The 13,478-nt window shown below is 51.5% G+C and overlaps 1 protein-coding gene across 5 annotated transcripts in view; it reads left to right on the top strand.

Annotated features, from left to right (window-relative positions):
- The window catches only part of FARP1 (FERM, ARH/RhoGEF and pleckstrin domain protein 1), a 271,923-nt gene that overhangs the window by 226,209 nt on the left and 32,236 nt on the right, over window positions 1–13,478 (top strand). For 4 of the 5 annotated variants that reach the window (XM_047720272.1, XM_047720273.1, XM_047720271.1 and 1 more), the window contains exons 14-16: window positions 156–343; window positions 1,465–1,554; window positions 2,609–2,742. In XM_047720272.1, coding sequence (XP_047576228.1) covers window positions 156–343; window positions 1,465–1,554; window positions 2,609–2,742 — 412 coding nt within the window. The remainder of the gene's footprint in view (window positions 1–155; window positions 344–1,464; window positions 1,555–2,608; window positions 2,743–13,478) is intronic. The other variant, XM_047720270.1, reaches the window with a different exon arrangement.

Raw genomic sequence — 13,478 nt, forward strand, 5'->3', positions numbered from 1 at the left:
GAAAAACTAGAAAATCGTGAAGCACATTCGATGTGCAGAATGGTAGTCAAGGTTCTAAAGATTTGATTTGGGGGAAAATGGAAAGTAGTGATCCGGTCCCAGAAGGAATTACTTTTTTTTTTTTTTTTTCTCTAATACTTCTCATCCCCAAATAGACTCCCTGACTGGTAGCCCTCACCTTTCAGAGCTGTCCATCAACTCCCAGGGAGGAGCTGTGCCCGCCAGCGTGATCTTGTCTCCCAACCTGAGCCCCGACACCAAGCAGGCCTCCCCCTTGGTCAGCCCGCTGCTGAACGACCAGGCGTGCCCGCGCACCGACGACGAGGAGGAAGGCCGGAGAAAGGTGTGGGGACCCTCGTGCACACGCGTTGCTCTTTTCTTTTTTTTAACTGCATTAGTATACGTAACACTTGCCATGTTAAGTGCTGGTGACATGAAGTACCTTTACAGTGTTGTCTGTCTGTCTCCACTACTTTGTCATTGTTCCAGACCGAGCCTGTCCCCATTCACCAGGAAATCTCCATCCATCCCCTTCCCCTAGCCCCCTGCAGTCACCATCCTGCTTTTTGTCTTTGTGGATTCAACTGCTTATCTGTCCTTTTGTGTCTGATGTTTCTTCCACGTGGCACAACGTCCTCAAGGGTCATCCACAGTGTAGCGTGGGACAGAGTTTCCCGTTTAAGGTTGAGTCCCATCCCATTGTGTGGGTAGAGCACAGTGTGCTTATACACCTGTCTTTCGGGCCACGTGGGTCGCTCACTCCTTTTGGCTGTCTCCAGTGCTGCTGCCGGAAACATCGGCATCCAGGGGTCCCAAGTCTCCGATGCCAGTGCTCTCGTGTGGGGGATCCCCAAAGGTGGAATCGGGCACACTCTCATGGAATCAGGCAAGATGGCTAGCAGCCAGGATTGCCCGTGGCCAACTCACCGTAGACAGGTGCTTGCTCACCTAAGTGAAGGACTCCAGGGGACCGAGTCACGGTGGTGTCGCCAGCTGTTTTCTCTTTGTCCCCTTAACTCAGCCACCGTGTATTTCCACGGACACTCAAGCTCCCATTTCCCATACACCGACACCACCAGACCCTGCTCCCCACAGAGGCCAGTGCAGCTTCTCTTTCTTTTCCTGGAAGACAGCATTGCTCTGATATTTTACTAGTTGGTTAGAGCCTCCGATGCCCCATCTTGAATAAATAGTCCTTCACGGTGACCAACGTACTCATTGGAGGCCTTTGACTGCCTGTAAGATTTATGCGGAAGGAAACGTTCCCAGGCTTTTTCTGCATCATGGGAATCCATTCTCTTCTCCTAGCTCCTCACACAGAAAGGCAAACCAGTAAGAGTTTCTTGAGCCCCGAGCCCCGTGAACAGAAGATGGAAAATGAGCCATGTGTCGCTTTAATCAGGACATTTTTAGAGGCTTGTGCTCAAAGATTATGACATCTTGTCTCTCCTGTGGGTTTTGCAGAGATCCCCAACGGACAAGGCATACTTCATTGCTAAGGAGGTATCCACCACCGAAAGGACGTATCTGAAGGACCTTGAGGTCATCACCTCGGTATGTGTCGCATTTCCCTTAGAGCATTCGGTTTCGTAATTTATCTCAACACCCATGTAGCTTTCAGAGAGTTGCTGGATCTAATTAAATGTTGGGCTCTCTGAATCCAATTAAAAGGACTTGGTTCTGGGTTATAGAAATTAGATGGTAATAGTATATTTAATTTGGAACATGCTCTATTAAAAAAATTTTACATTTGTGATTTTCAAGTGCAAAGGAAGGAAGTTCCTAACATGAAGAAAATTAAAACGAAACCTTTCTCTGCCTGCGTGGCACCCAGGGCAGAGCAGTGTTCTGCCGGGCATCAAATGTAGCTCCTTCTGCTTGAGGGAGACCCCAGAGGTGAACAGAAGCCTTGTTTTAGCCTTGGTAAGAAATGGAGCCAAGTCAGCAAATCTGCGGGAAGCATGCCTTTTGTTATTTTAATCAGTCCTACTGAGTCTCGGAAAGAAATTCAAAGCATTGCAGGTATCTAGGATCCCCGGATTCTGGGAAAGAACTAGCCAGTGGAGGCCAGTGGGAATCGCGGGGCTTCTGTGCCTTTAGGGTGTGAATGGCTGGGGGCGGGGGGTGGCCCAAGTAGGTGCTCGAACAGGTGCTGGGCCTGGGGGAGGGGAGGGCGGGGACAGCCCCGCCTCCCCGCAGCCCGTCAAGTACCTGTGTGAAGGCAGTGGCTTCTCTCACTTGTCCTGCCTTCTTGGGGCTCAGCGTTTTCACAAAGGAGCAGCGATCGATGTTCCTACAGGATCGAAGCAGAGGGGGTGCCGTGGTCTAAATGAGTGGGGAACCCAGTGAGTTGGCCAAAATGCCAGTCCTGATTGGAAGTAGCTGCCCACTTCAGAGATTTCTCTTGACCTCAACCATCCACCCGTAACAAGTTGTGGGCGGCCCTGAGAATGAGCTGGGGGCTTCTCACCCCGTCTGATGGAAGAAGGGAAAAGCAGTCAGGCCCGGGAGCCCCTCATGCTCCCGGGTGCCCCCAGATTTAGCAAGAAAGCCTTGTGTCCTCCAGGCCGCCATTCACGTGTCCGTGTGTGTCCTCTTTTTGTTCCAGTGGTTTCAGAGCGCGGTGAGCAAAGAGGACGCCATGCCCGAAGCCTTGAAAAGTCTCATTTTCTCGAATTTTGAACCTTTGCACAAATTTCATACAAGTTTTCTCAAGGAAACCGAACAGCGACTAGCCCTGTGGTGAGCACAATCACGTTTAACAATGACACGCTTCCCCACGCCCTCCTCTCTCCTCGCTCCCTCCCGTTTTCCTGTCATTCCTTGTACGCAGCTGTCATGCCCGAAGAGAAAGCAAGAACCTGGCTTACGGTGAGCCAACCTCAAGATGGTTTTCAGTTAACTTCTGTGTGCATTTAGATGTCATCCTGGGTTTTTGTCCCCTTTGGCTTACAATTCTTCGGAGCACGGGTTTTCTCATGAGTAAGTGAAACTCACAACATAAAGATGGTAGTTCCTTCTGGAAAGCCAATGTGGGCTTTAAGGAGTAGAGGCATGTGGGGGGACTTTGCAGGTGTTGGCGGTGGTTCCCTGCGCTGGCCTTACAGTCCTTTTTGAAGCATCTGTATGTCTCACACGCTTTTCAGATTTATATGACATGGTGTTAAGTGCTTAGCAAAACATAGGGCCCCATGTACCACCCACTTGCACATTAAATCCTACTGCTAGGAGTTAATCTTAAGGATGCATTTATAATGGGAGATGACATGACAAGATTGATAGCCTTATTAGAATTAAAAGATTGCAAATGATCTAAATGTCGATGAGTAGATTGGTTCAGAGTAACATTAAGTCTGTCTTTTTAATACCGAAGAAAACATTAATCTGGGAGGAAGAAGAGGATGGTGCTAGAAGTCAGGAAATATTCCATGTCCCGTAGGAGGCAAAGTCCAATATACCCTTCCCTAAAATGGAACCTTTACAGAAAATTCTTCAGGTGTGCTTTTTGTTGTTCTTGTTTTTTAAGCCTGTTCTGTGTAGACACTCGGGGAGTTGATTGTCTACCAAACATGCATTTACAAATTCCAGAAAGAAATAGCAAGAGGCTTCTGAGTTTTTGGCAGAGGTGGCGCCGTTGTATACTGTTTCCTCACTGTAGGGGACAATTTGCTTTAAAGTGTTCTCAGGGCGTTTAGTGACCGGGAGTGTGAGGGAGCAGTGGCTGAGGTGGTCTCGCCCCAGGTGATCCCAGACGATGGGATTCATTGGATGACCAGGTCCGCAGGGCTGCTTTCCTGTGTCGTGAAGGGAACGTGCTTGGGAGTCTGGCTGTGTGTGTACTTGAAGACAACACACACGCAGATCTCGCCCTACAATAGGGGGAGGCCGAAGGCTTGACCAAGATGGCCCCAGGGAGGGGAGCGCAGCCAGGACTGAGTGACGGCCTCACTGAAAATGGGGCAAGATTGGGAACCCCACTGGAAAGGTTCACTCTAGGTTGGTTGTGTGAATGTACGAGAAAGGCCACTTGTCAAAATGAAAAAAAGATTCTACAGGCTCTAACTTCTGATTTTACCTCCCAAAGTTTACTTGGAAGCTTTGGTTGCGTTCTGCCCTAGCACATTGCCTCATCATTCCTACAGAGCTCGATATTGCTTTCACAGGGGAGGTGAAGAACTTAGAGCTCTGGAGAAACCAAGCCACAGTTCGTTGTGTGGCCAATGACCTGTGTGTTGAACAGTCTTATCTTAAGTCGTCCCGGAGGCTCGGACCATCTTGAGCACCTAGCAACTTCCGTCCACCTAAATGATGGCAGATGACCTTGGTAATGTTGGGGAGGTCACACACAGGAAACGCCACCAGTGGGACCCTGGCAGCCCAGCATCGTGGCCTCAGCTAGCTCCTGCCACCACAGAGAAGTTAGGAATAAATGGCGCGCTCTTGGATTTATCTGTGACCTTCAGTTTTTAGTATCCAGCCCTTAACTGTGAAAGAAGAGTGGCTGCTGTCCCGTGTTTCCCAGAGGATTTCCAGTGGAGTTTCCTTCGAGGATCTGTAATGTTATTCATGTCCTACATGCAAAAGACTCAAAGCTAGAGAGAGAACAGATCGTCCATATGCCACTCAAGGGCACACCACATCCTTGCCACTGTGGACCCAAACCAGACTGGGGACGTTGATCAGGAATCCGTGGAAGAGTCTGCTGTTGAGCTCAGCTAATCATTTCCTCAAGGGCGTGGTGAGGAAGACCTGCTTTGGGGCGCGGGGGTTCCGGGCAGAAAGGCTGCATGAATGAGTGTGAGAGGATAGAATAACGCGGAGAGGACCCGGTGTCCGTCTCTAACTCGCAACATTGGCTGCTCCTTCCAATCACCTGGAACCTTTAACAAAATTCTCCATCACCAGCCGGAACCCCAGACCGGTTCTGTTGGAATCTCCCAGAGGTAGGACCTGAGCACCAGCGGTTCCTGAAGCTTCGCAGGTGATTCCAGTGCGTCACCAAGGGCAGGAACCCTTGTCCTGAGTGTCCTAGACATGAGAGAAGGCCAGAGAATGAAAAACGAAACCTTCAAGGCTCAGGGCTCCTTCAGCACACTGGGCCCAATTCTGAGTCTCACATTTGAAATTTGAGTTTTACATTTGCTAATAAGAGAATGCATTTCATTAAAAAAGAAGAAGTGTTGGAACCATGGGCATTTGTCCTAGAAGAGGGAAGATTGTAGAATACACGTTGGCTCTCTTTCGGCTGGTCACGTGGAAAAGGGAGTGAGCGTCGTCTTCGCTTTACCAGAGCAGGAAATTTAAACAGGACATTTCCAAAGAGGCACAACGCGTCTAAATATAGAGAAGGATTTCCTAACGCTGACGCTTAGCCGTGAGAGACTGCCTTATGAGGCAGTGAGCTCCCCCAGCCCGGGGTTTCTTGAGCGGAGGCTGACTGTTTTTAGAAGGCATTTATCTATTAGGAGAAACCCCAAACCCGGCCAGTGCCTCAAGGTCACCTTGGGGGCCAGGGTGGGGGGTCAGTTTCGAAAAAATCGATCCCCCCGTCCTGGTGCAGCTCTGCTGAATCAGAACATTGGAAGGAGTCCCAGAAACGTGTGTTTCTAAAGCACTTCTTGAGGGGACTGAGAAATTCCTTTTCTGGAGCCACTGGTAGGGAGTTCCTCTGACAAACTAGGATTTTCGGATTCTTTGCTTTGCGTTTTGGTTATGACTCCTGGGAACGTGTGCACGCACAGGTGCGCGAGGGGACGAGCGAGCCTGGTGTCCGAGTGTGAGTCTCTGCCCGCGGGGGGCTCTCGCTCTTGGGGGCAGGAGGCAGGCTTGGAGGAGGAGGAGGGCCAGGCCCCCTCGTGGGTGAGTGGGCCGTGTCCCTTGTGGGCACCCGGGCATCGTTGGCAGGTTCTGCCTCGAACAACCTCTGGGTCCCTGGTGCCTACACAGCAGAGGCAGCCCGGGAGTGAATGTATTTAAGAAAAGCAGAACATGGGGAGGTTTATTAAGGAAGGAGCTCACACTGCAGTCTTGACCGACAGGCCACAGAGAAGCAGGCGCAGAGGTATACACATGCACGGGAAACCCGGGGCTGGCTGGCACAGACGAGGACGGCTGTGTCCTGACTTGGGTTCACACTCACGGGAACACCACCAGCTGTCTCCGTCTAGCTGCCTGCGGCTGTTGCAGAGCTCCAGGCCTCAGATGTCAGGTGTGTGGTGTGGTCTCCGGCTCGCAGGGCCGTCCCGTGGACTAAAGGAGGGGGTACGTGGGAAGGGCTTCGAGTTCTGCCCCATCCACGGGGGCCGGGAAGGGGAGCTGATCATTTTTTTACATTGACTTTATTTTGAAATAGTTTTAGATTTCGAGAGAAGTTGCCACTAAAGAGTTTTCTGTGTTACCCTTCATGCCTGCCTTTCCCTCGATGTCAGCTGCTTCTGTCTGTCCGACCTCAGTAACTCCCGTGGCTGAGTTACCATCAGCCAAACTCCAGACTTTATTCAATGACACTATTTTACGTTAAGATTTTATTTATTTATTTAACAGAGACAGAGAGCACAAGTAGAGGGAGGGGCAGAGGGAGGGAAACGCAGATGCCCTGCTGAGCAGGGAGCCCGATGTGGGGCTCCATCCCAGGACCCTGAGATCATGACCTGACTCAAAGGCAGTCACTTAACAGACAGAGCCACCCAGGCGCCCCCCAGTGATACTGTTTGAAATGACTGTTGTTAATGAGAAAAAAAGATCCTAAGTTTACCGCGCACCTAAATTCCCCCTTTGTACTGCAGTGACAGCCAACAGGCTTCTCCTGCGCAGTTCTGTGTTAGCTTGTCCCTATGGTTCCATAAGCCATGGGAGGCCTTAGGGCAGACGAATTACCAGGACACTTTCCTGCACAAGGAGGCTGAACCCCCTTGCTCAGTAAACACACCTGTATGTATCTAAATGCTGCATTCTCCTGACGAATTGCCCCCGAGGGGAGGATGGACTGTTCCGTCCTGGCCAAAGCCCAGGCTACTCTGTGTCTCCAGAAACAAGGAAACCGGTTTGGTGACTTGTGAAAACATCCAGAATGCTTTTCTTTTTTGAAAGTCAGAATGTTCTACTCGGCTGTTCAAAAGCGTTCAAAAGCGTACTTACAACCTTTGGCTTTCAGAACAGAGTTTCCCAAATTTGAGCCCAGAAATGCCTTGCAGGCACTGAGCACACATTGGCCAACTTGTTCCCCAGAGATGGATGAAGACCCGGGGAGCTGGGGTCTGGGGGACAGTCCTGCAGGGGGGCACTTGGGATAGGCTGTGGGCGCATGTGGTTCTCCAGAGGGATCAGCTGCGTGTATTAGGAGAAAATTGGAGTAGATTCCCTTGGAAGGGGTGCAGGGGTCTAGCTAGGAGGGTGGAGAGACCAGAGGTCGAGATGTCACAGAGCAGGCAAGTGGGCCTCGTGGGACTAAAGGTGAAAGGAAGGGAGAGGCCCTGAGAGCTTGGATCCTGGCTCCCTGGGAGGATGCTTATGAATTTAAGAAATGGAAAGAAGAAAGGAAGATGAGTTAGCTTTGGGGCACACCAGTTCTGAGGGGTCAACTATGAAGTCCTACCAGCAGTTGGAAACGCAGGTCTCGGGCTTGGGAAGGAAATCGGGTGCAGGTCTGGATCGGGAAATTATCCACAAGAAGAATTCCATCTTGTAAGAAAGAATGGTGAGACAGGGGAGAGCCAGGGACAGAATTGTAATAAATAACACCTCTTTGGCAGCCTTCCATAAATGTGCCGCTTATGGCTGAGCCAGAGCCAGTGAAGGAACATAAAGAAGCCCCCAGAGATGTGGGCGGGGGGAGAAATGGGCAAGGGGGAGTGGAGGGTCCCAGAGGAGAGCGTGTCTGGAGAGTGGCTTGGCACACACAGTGCGTTGCAGTAAGGGCAGGAGCAGACTTGGACCCTAGGGAGTTGAGAGACAAGGAGGGGGTCCATTCGGAGCAGAAAGGAAGTTTCTCTGTCAGGTGGGGACCCTCCTGCAGACAGTGATCGGGAATTCCACACGTGGAGCCGTGTTGTCTCACGAGGACACTCCAGTGGCGGAAACGGAGTGGGGATGACCGGGGAGGGTCAGAGAATGGTTTAGAGCAGTACCTTCCCCCAAAGTGGCACATCTTCACAGTGGCGTCACGGTGGACAGTCAACAAACAAAAACGAATAAAAGCTCATCATCCCAGCTCTTTGAAGCTGGGTATCGTTAAAAGAAAAGCCTAGGAATTCCTCAAGAAATTAAATACAGCATTACCACGTGACCCTGCAGGGCCACTCCTAGGCGGGTATTTGAAAGACTTGAGAGGACCCAGACACCTCCTTCTGCCCCCACATTCACAGCCTCATTATCACAGTGGCCAAAAGCTCCGGGAGCAGCCCAGGGCCCGCTGACAGGTGTGTGGATAAACAGAATGTGGTATGTCATCCAATGGGAGATTGTCCTTAAAAAGGAAGGACGTTCGGACACCTGCTGCAGCACTGGGGACGCGTAAAGACCGGCTAAGCGAAACACCAGCCGGGCCGGACCCTGTATGATGCTGCTTAGGAGAGGCCCGGAGGAATCAGATGTCTAGAGACGGAAGATAAGCGGGTGGTTACTGAGGTGCGGGGTGAGGGCAGCAGAGAGCCTGCGTTTCAGCGCAGAGCCGGAGTTCCCCCTGAGTGCGATGAAACGTGGGGATGGACGGCACTTGCCCAGCGCGGGGAACGTCCTTAGAGCCACCAAACTGCTAGTACACCTAGGAAATGGTGAAGACGGCAAACTGCCTGCATGCACCTTTTTTTTTTAAGATTTTATTTATTTATTTGACAGAGATCACAAGTAGGCAGAGAGGCAGGCAGAGAGAGGAAGGGAAGCAGGCTCCCTGCTGAGCAGAAAGCCCGATGCGGGGCTCGATCCCAGGACGCTGGGATCATGACCTGAGCCGAAGGCAGAGGCTTTAACCCACTGAGCCACCCAGGCGCCCCATGCATGTACCTTTTACCGCCAGTTTTTTAAAAAGAGAAAAAGAAAATCCTAAGTCGTCCAGTGCAGGCTAGGAGTAGAAGCTTCAAAACAGTGTCTTGGCCATGAGGGATGGCGCCTGTATTGTCACCCTGTGGGCTGCCCTTGGCGCCTCCCTGAGTCACCCGGTTTGAACCTCAGGCAGCGGCAGGTGAGCACAGGAAGTGGGCGTGGGTGCCGCTTGGGTCACCTTCAATCTGAGCCTGACCCTGAGCACCCGCAGCCGGCTGCGGGGGACTAAACTGCCCCAAGGATGTCCCTTTAGAGCTGAGATCGTGGGGCGCCTGGGTGATTCTGCCAGCTGGGCATGTGCCTTCGGCTCAGGTTGTGATTCCGGGGTCCCGGGATCGAGTCCCACATCGGACTCCATGCTCAGCAGGGAGTCTGCTTCTCCCTCTCCCTCTGCCTGCTGCTTCCCCTGCTCATGCTCACCTCTCTCTCCGACAAATAACATTTTTATTAAAATAAAGCTGAAATCGTACTTGAGCCGAATGCTGAGTGCTTCCACATTGAGAACGCAGCCAAGGGCGCGGTGTGGTCTCTACCTTTCCAGCTGCCTTTCCAGCACCTTCCTCATTCCTGGAGGCTCTTCCGTCTCCCAGTATTGCTTCCCTGCATTGCCCCACTGCTCTGTGAGGTCCGCGGGGCTTGATCCTCAACTCCTCGGAAGCGACAGCACACTTCGCAGCTTTTGTAACCGTCCCAGAAGGGGTGCGGTGGGTGATGGTGCCAGCCGGTCAGATGCCACGCTCTTCCCCTGGGGTGGACACCTGCCGTGGTACAGCGCCTTGCTTCTCCGGCCTGTGTGTGAACTTGGGACTGTGTTGGGAGATGCTAGAAAGGACGTCCAGAGGCTGGACAGCCCGTGTTCCTGAGCTCACCACACACCTGAGCTTCCTGTTAGCAGGGCGGGCAGGGACACCGTCTTGCCGGGGTGGTGGGGGGGGCTTCCTGCCTTCCTCCGCTCCTCAGAAAGGTCGCTCTCCCTGGAGCCAGAGCGGTGTCCCCCAGTATCCTCTCCTCGGGTGGGGATTGCAGGTGTTCGAACCGGGCCTGAGCACATGCCACGTTCCGTACGTGTGTGTACATGGCCGTCCCCCTCCACACCCACCCTCTTCTCCCCTGTGAGAGTCCGCCTCTCCATGCCTCATCCCTGTACTGTCAGAGGCTACTGTCGCTGCCCACGGAAAGGCCAGCTTTGCCCATGCAATTTTTTAAGATTTTTTAAAATTTTTTTGACAAGAGAGTGAGACAGCAAGAGAGGGAACACAAGCAGGGGCAGTGGGAGAGGGAGGAGCAGGCTTCCCACTAGGCAGGGAGCCCGACACGGCCCGACAGGGATCCTAGGACCCTGGGATCACGACCCGAGCTGAAGGCAGACACTTACCGACCGAGCCACCCCGGGACCCCTCGCCCATGCAATTTACAGGACTCCCAAGCTTTGGTCCCCCCAGAGTAGACCTCTGTAGGGTCTCCTGTCACGTGGGCATAAGGAAAGGGTCTGATTCTAGATCGTTTCCCAACATCAAAATGCGTTAAAGGTCGACTGCAGACGACGCCTATAATTACTTCATGGAATAATAATTACCGTCCCACAAACTTTGTTCACGATTGCCTAATCCTTTCCAGACACGGTCGGTCCCATGTGGAGGTCTGCGGGATGTTTACTAGGGACAATGAAAACTGTTACCCTTCGTTTAGAGTAAGATTAGCTGCAGTGCCTTTTCGTGGAACATTCTCGTGTGATGTAGCCCACTGCCTCACGGGCTGTCAGTGCTCCCAGCAGGGGCGAATCAGGTTGTGAGCAGGAAGTCTGGGTTACATCCCCGTGAGTCAGGAATCCTGAGACAGGCTTTGTTCCAGCAAAGTCAACTCATGGCATTGATTATTGATTTTTCTACCTATGAAACAGCCCATGCAGAGGCCTCTATGCTCCGCATCTTCCGTCTCCGAGGTTCCAAGACTGTAACTAGCCTCCTTACATCACTGACCCGTCGCCACCCGGCATCTCAGTTCCTTACACGCGCGCCTGGGCACAGGGCCAGTCATTCCTGTGACACTTTGTCTAGACTGGAACTTGAGAGTGATGACGGCCTCGTCAGATGAATGATCTCTTGTTTGCAAATGGCTTCACCCATTTTTGTTGTGTTTTTTTTTTTTTTTTTTAAGATTTTATTTATTTGAGAGTGAGAGAGATTGAGAGAATGACTGGAAGGGCAGAGGCAGAGGGAGAAGCAGGCTTCCTGCTGAGCAGAGAGCCCAATGTGGGCCTCGATCCTGGGACCCTGGGATCCTGACCTCAGCCAAAGGTAGGCACTTAACCGACTGAGCCACCCAGGAGCCCTTTATTTTGTTTTCAAAACCTTTTGTGCCTCATCTTCCTCAAAGATTTGAACGGTTTACAATTGGAAGACAATATAAGAAAAGGACAAAGGGAGGCTATAAAGCTGCATTGTCCATTGTCCAATGTGACAGCAGCTCTCCACGTACAATGATCTAAATTTAAAATCTACAGTAAATTAAAAATCGTTTTCTCAATAACACCACATTTCAAGAGTTCATTAGCCACATGTGGCTACTGTGTTTCATAGAAGATATAAAACACATTTTAGGGGCACCTGAGTGGCTCAGTCAGTTGAGCATCTTACTCTTTTTATTCTTTTTTAAAAGATTTTATTTATTTATTTGTCAGGGAGAGGTGCAAGCTGAGGGAGAAGCAGACTTCCTGCTGAGCAGGGAGCCCGATGTGGGGCTCCATCCCAGGACCCTGGGATCATGACCTGAGCCGAAGGCAGACACTTAATGACTGAGCCCCCCGCAAGGAATCCCAAGCATCTTATTCATGATTTTGGCTCAGGTCATGACTTCAGAGCCATGGGGTCAAACCCCGCAGCAGGTTTCATGCTCAGCACCAAGTCCGCTTGAGATTGGCTCCCTCTGCCCCTCCCGCTGCTCTCACGCACTCGCACATGCGCTCTCTCTCTCAGTCTCAATAAAATCTTTAAAAAAATTTTTTTTGCATCATCACAGAAAAAGATTGGACAATATTGGGCTGAAACATGAGTAAGAAATAGTACTTGTAACTACAACAAACCCAGGGCCTGGGACACAGGAATTGCCCAGAATACCTGCCGAATGCATGGAAATGTCTTGATTTTGTCCAGGGTAAGGACTGATCTTATATAAAGCAGAGAGAGGCCTGGCTAGTGAGGAAGGTCGGTGCCTTTATAAAGTCTCATTCACATGCAGAGTTCGTGGCATCGAACTCTTTAGGTACCTTGTACCACTGAAAACTGGCATTAGTGATAAAAATTTAAATGCCCACCCAGCTTTTCCCCTTTGATCTTCAAAAACAGATTGGCAGACTATGACCCATGGCCAGATCTCTTCTGCTGCCTGTTCTTGTTAATAAAGTTTTATTGGAACTTAGCCACGCCCATTCTTTTACCCATTGTCCATGGCCTCTTTTCCCAGTTAAATACTCATGACACAGACTGTATGGGCCACAGAGTCCAAGATACTGTCTGACCCTCTACCAAAGAAGCTTGTCGCCCGTGTTGAAAACACTTCCCCAAGTGTAGGTGTTATTCGCGTTGTATGTTTGGGAAAAATGAGGCTCAGAAAGGTTGAGAGTCCTCGTACACAGCCTGTAAGTGATAGACGCACAACTTGAACTTGGGTGTGATCCAGCCCTCGGCTTGTGCCTCTGCAGCTGTGTTGACGAAGCACAAGACTTTCCACCTGGAAAGGGGCTGGGGGTGAATCTGCCAGTGTGTGGGGTGCCCTGGGCCACTCAGCAGGAACCCGCCGGAGCCCCATCCAGCACCTGTGTCCCCAACTCTTGGATCCATCCTTCTCCTGGCTTCAGGAGGTCAGCTCTGCTCCCCGAGAACCCCTTCTCCTCTGCCTACCCCCCTGTGATGTCTGTCCTCTCGAAAGTGGCAGGAAGTACGTGGCATCTGGTCAACACTGGCCCCCTAGTGCCTTTGTCTGCAGAAGGAACCGCGTTAGATCTTGAATCTGCAAAAATGGATTTGGATTTTTTTTGTAATCTACCAAGAGACTTGCTAAGGGTGACATGGCCACTGCGGGCATGGTGATACCAGAGGTGACCCTGTAGAAGTTAGCCTTTCCACGTGTCCTCGGAGCCTCTCTCGCCACCCCCAAGGGGTCACAGTAGAAACAAGAGCACTGATAAGACCTACCAGGCGTGCTTCTGAGCCCTTACCCGCCTTGTTTCAGCTGCGCGATGGGAAGAGGCAGGTTGGGACGAGGGGACCCAGCCTCGGTCAGCAGGAGGAATAGCCCGGCCGGCTTGCAGAGTTATTGCTGGACTTGAACCCAGGCAGCGTGGCTTCCAAGTCCTGCCGTCCCCATCTCGCTGAACTGCTTCTGGACCTTCCCATTTGACCTGCTGACCAGCCTTCTGCCCTCTCTTTCTCGAATTTGAA

This window comes from Lutra lutra, chromosome 3 (assembly GCF_902655055.1).
Source record: "Lutra lutra chromosome 3, mLutLut1.2, whole genome shotgun sequence".
NCBI classification, from domain to species: Eukaryota; Metazoa; Chordata; class Mammalia; order Carnivora; family Mustelidae; genus Lutra; species Lutra lutra.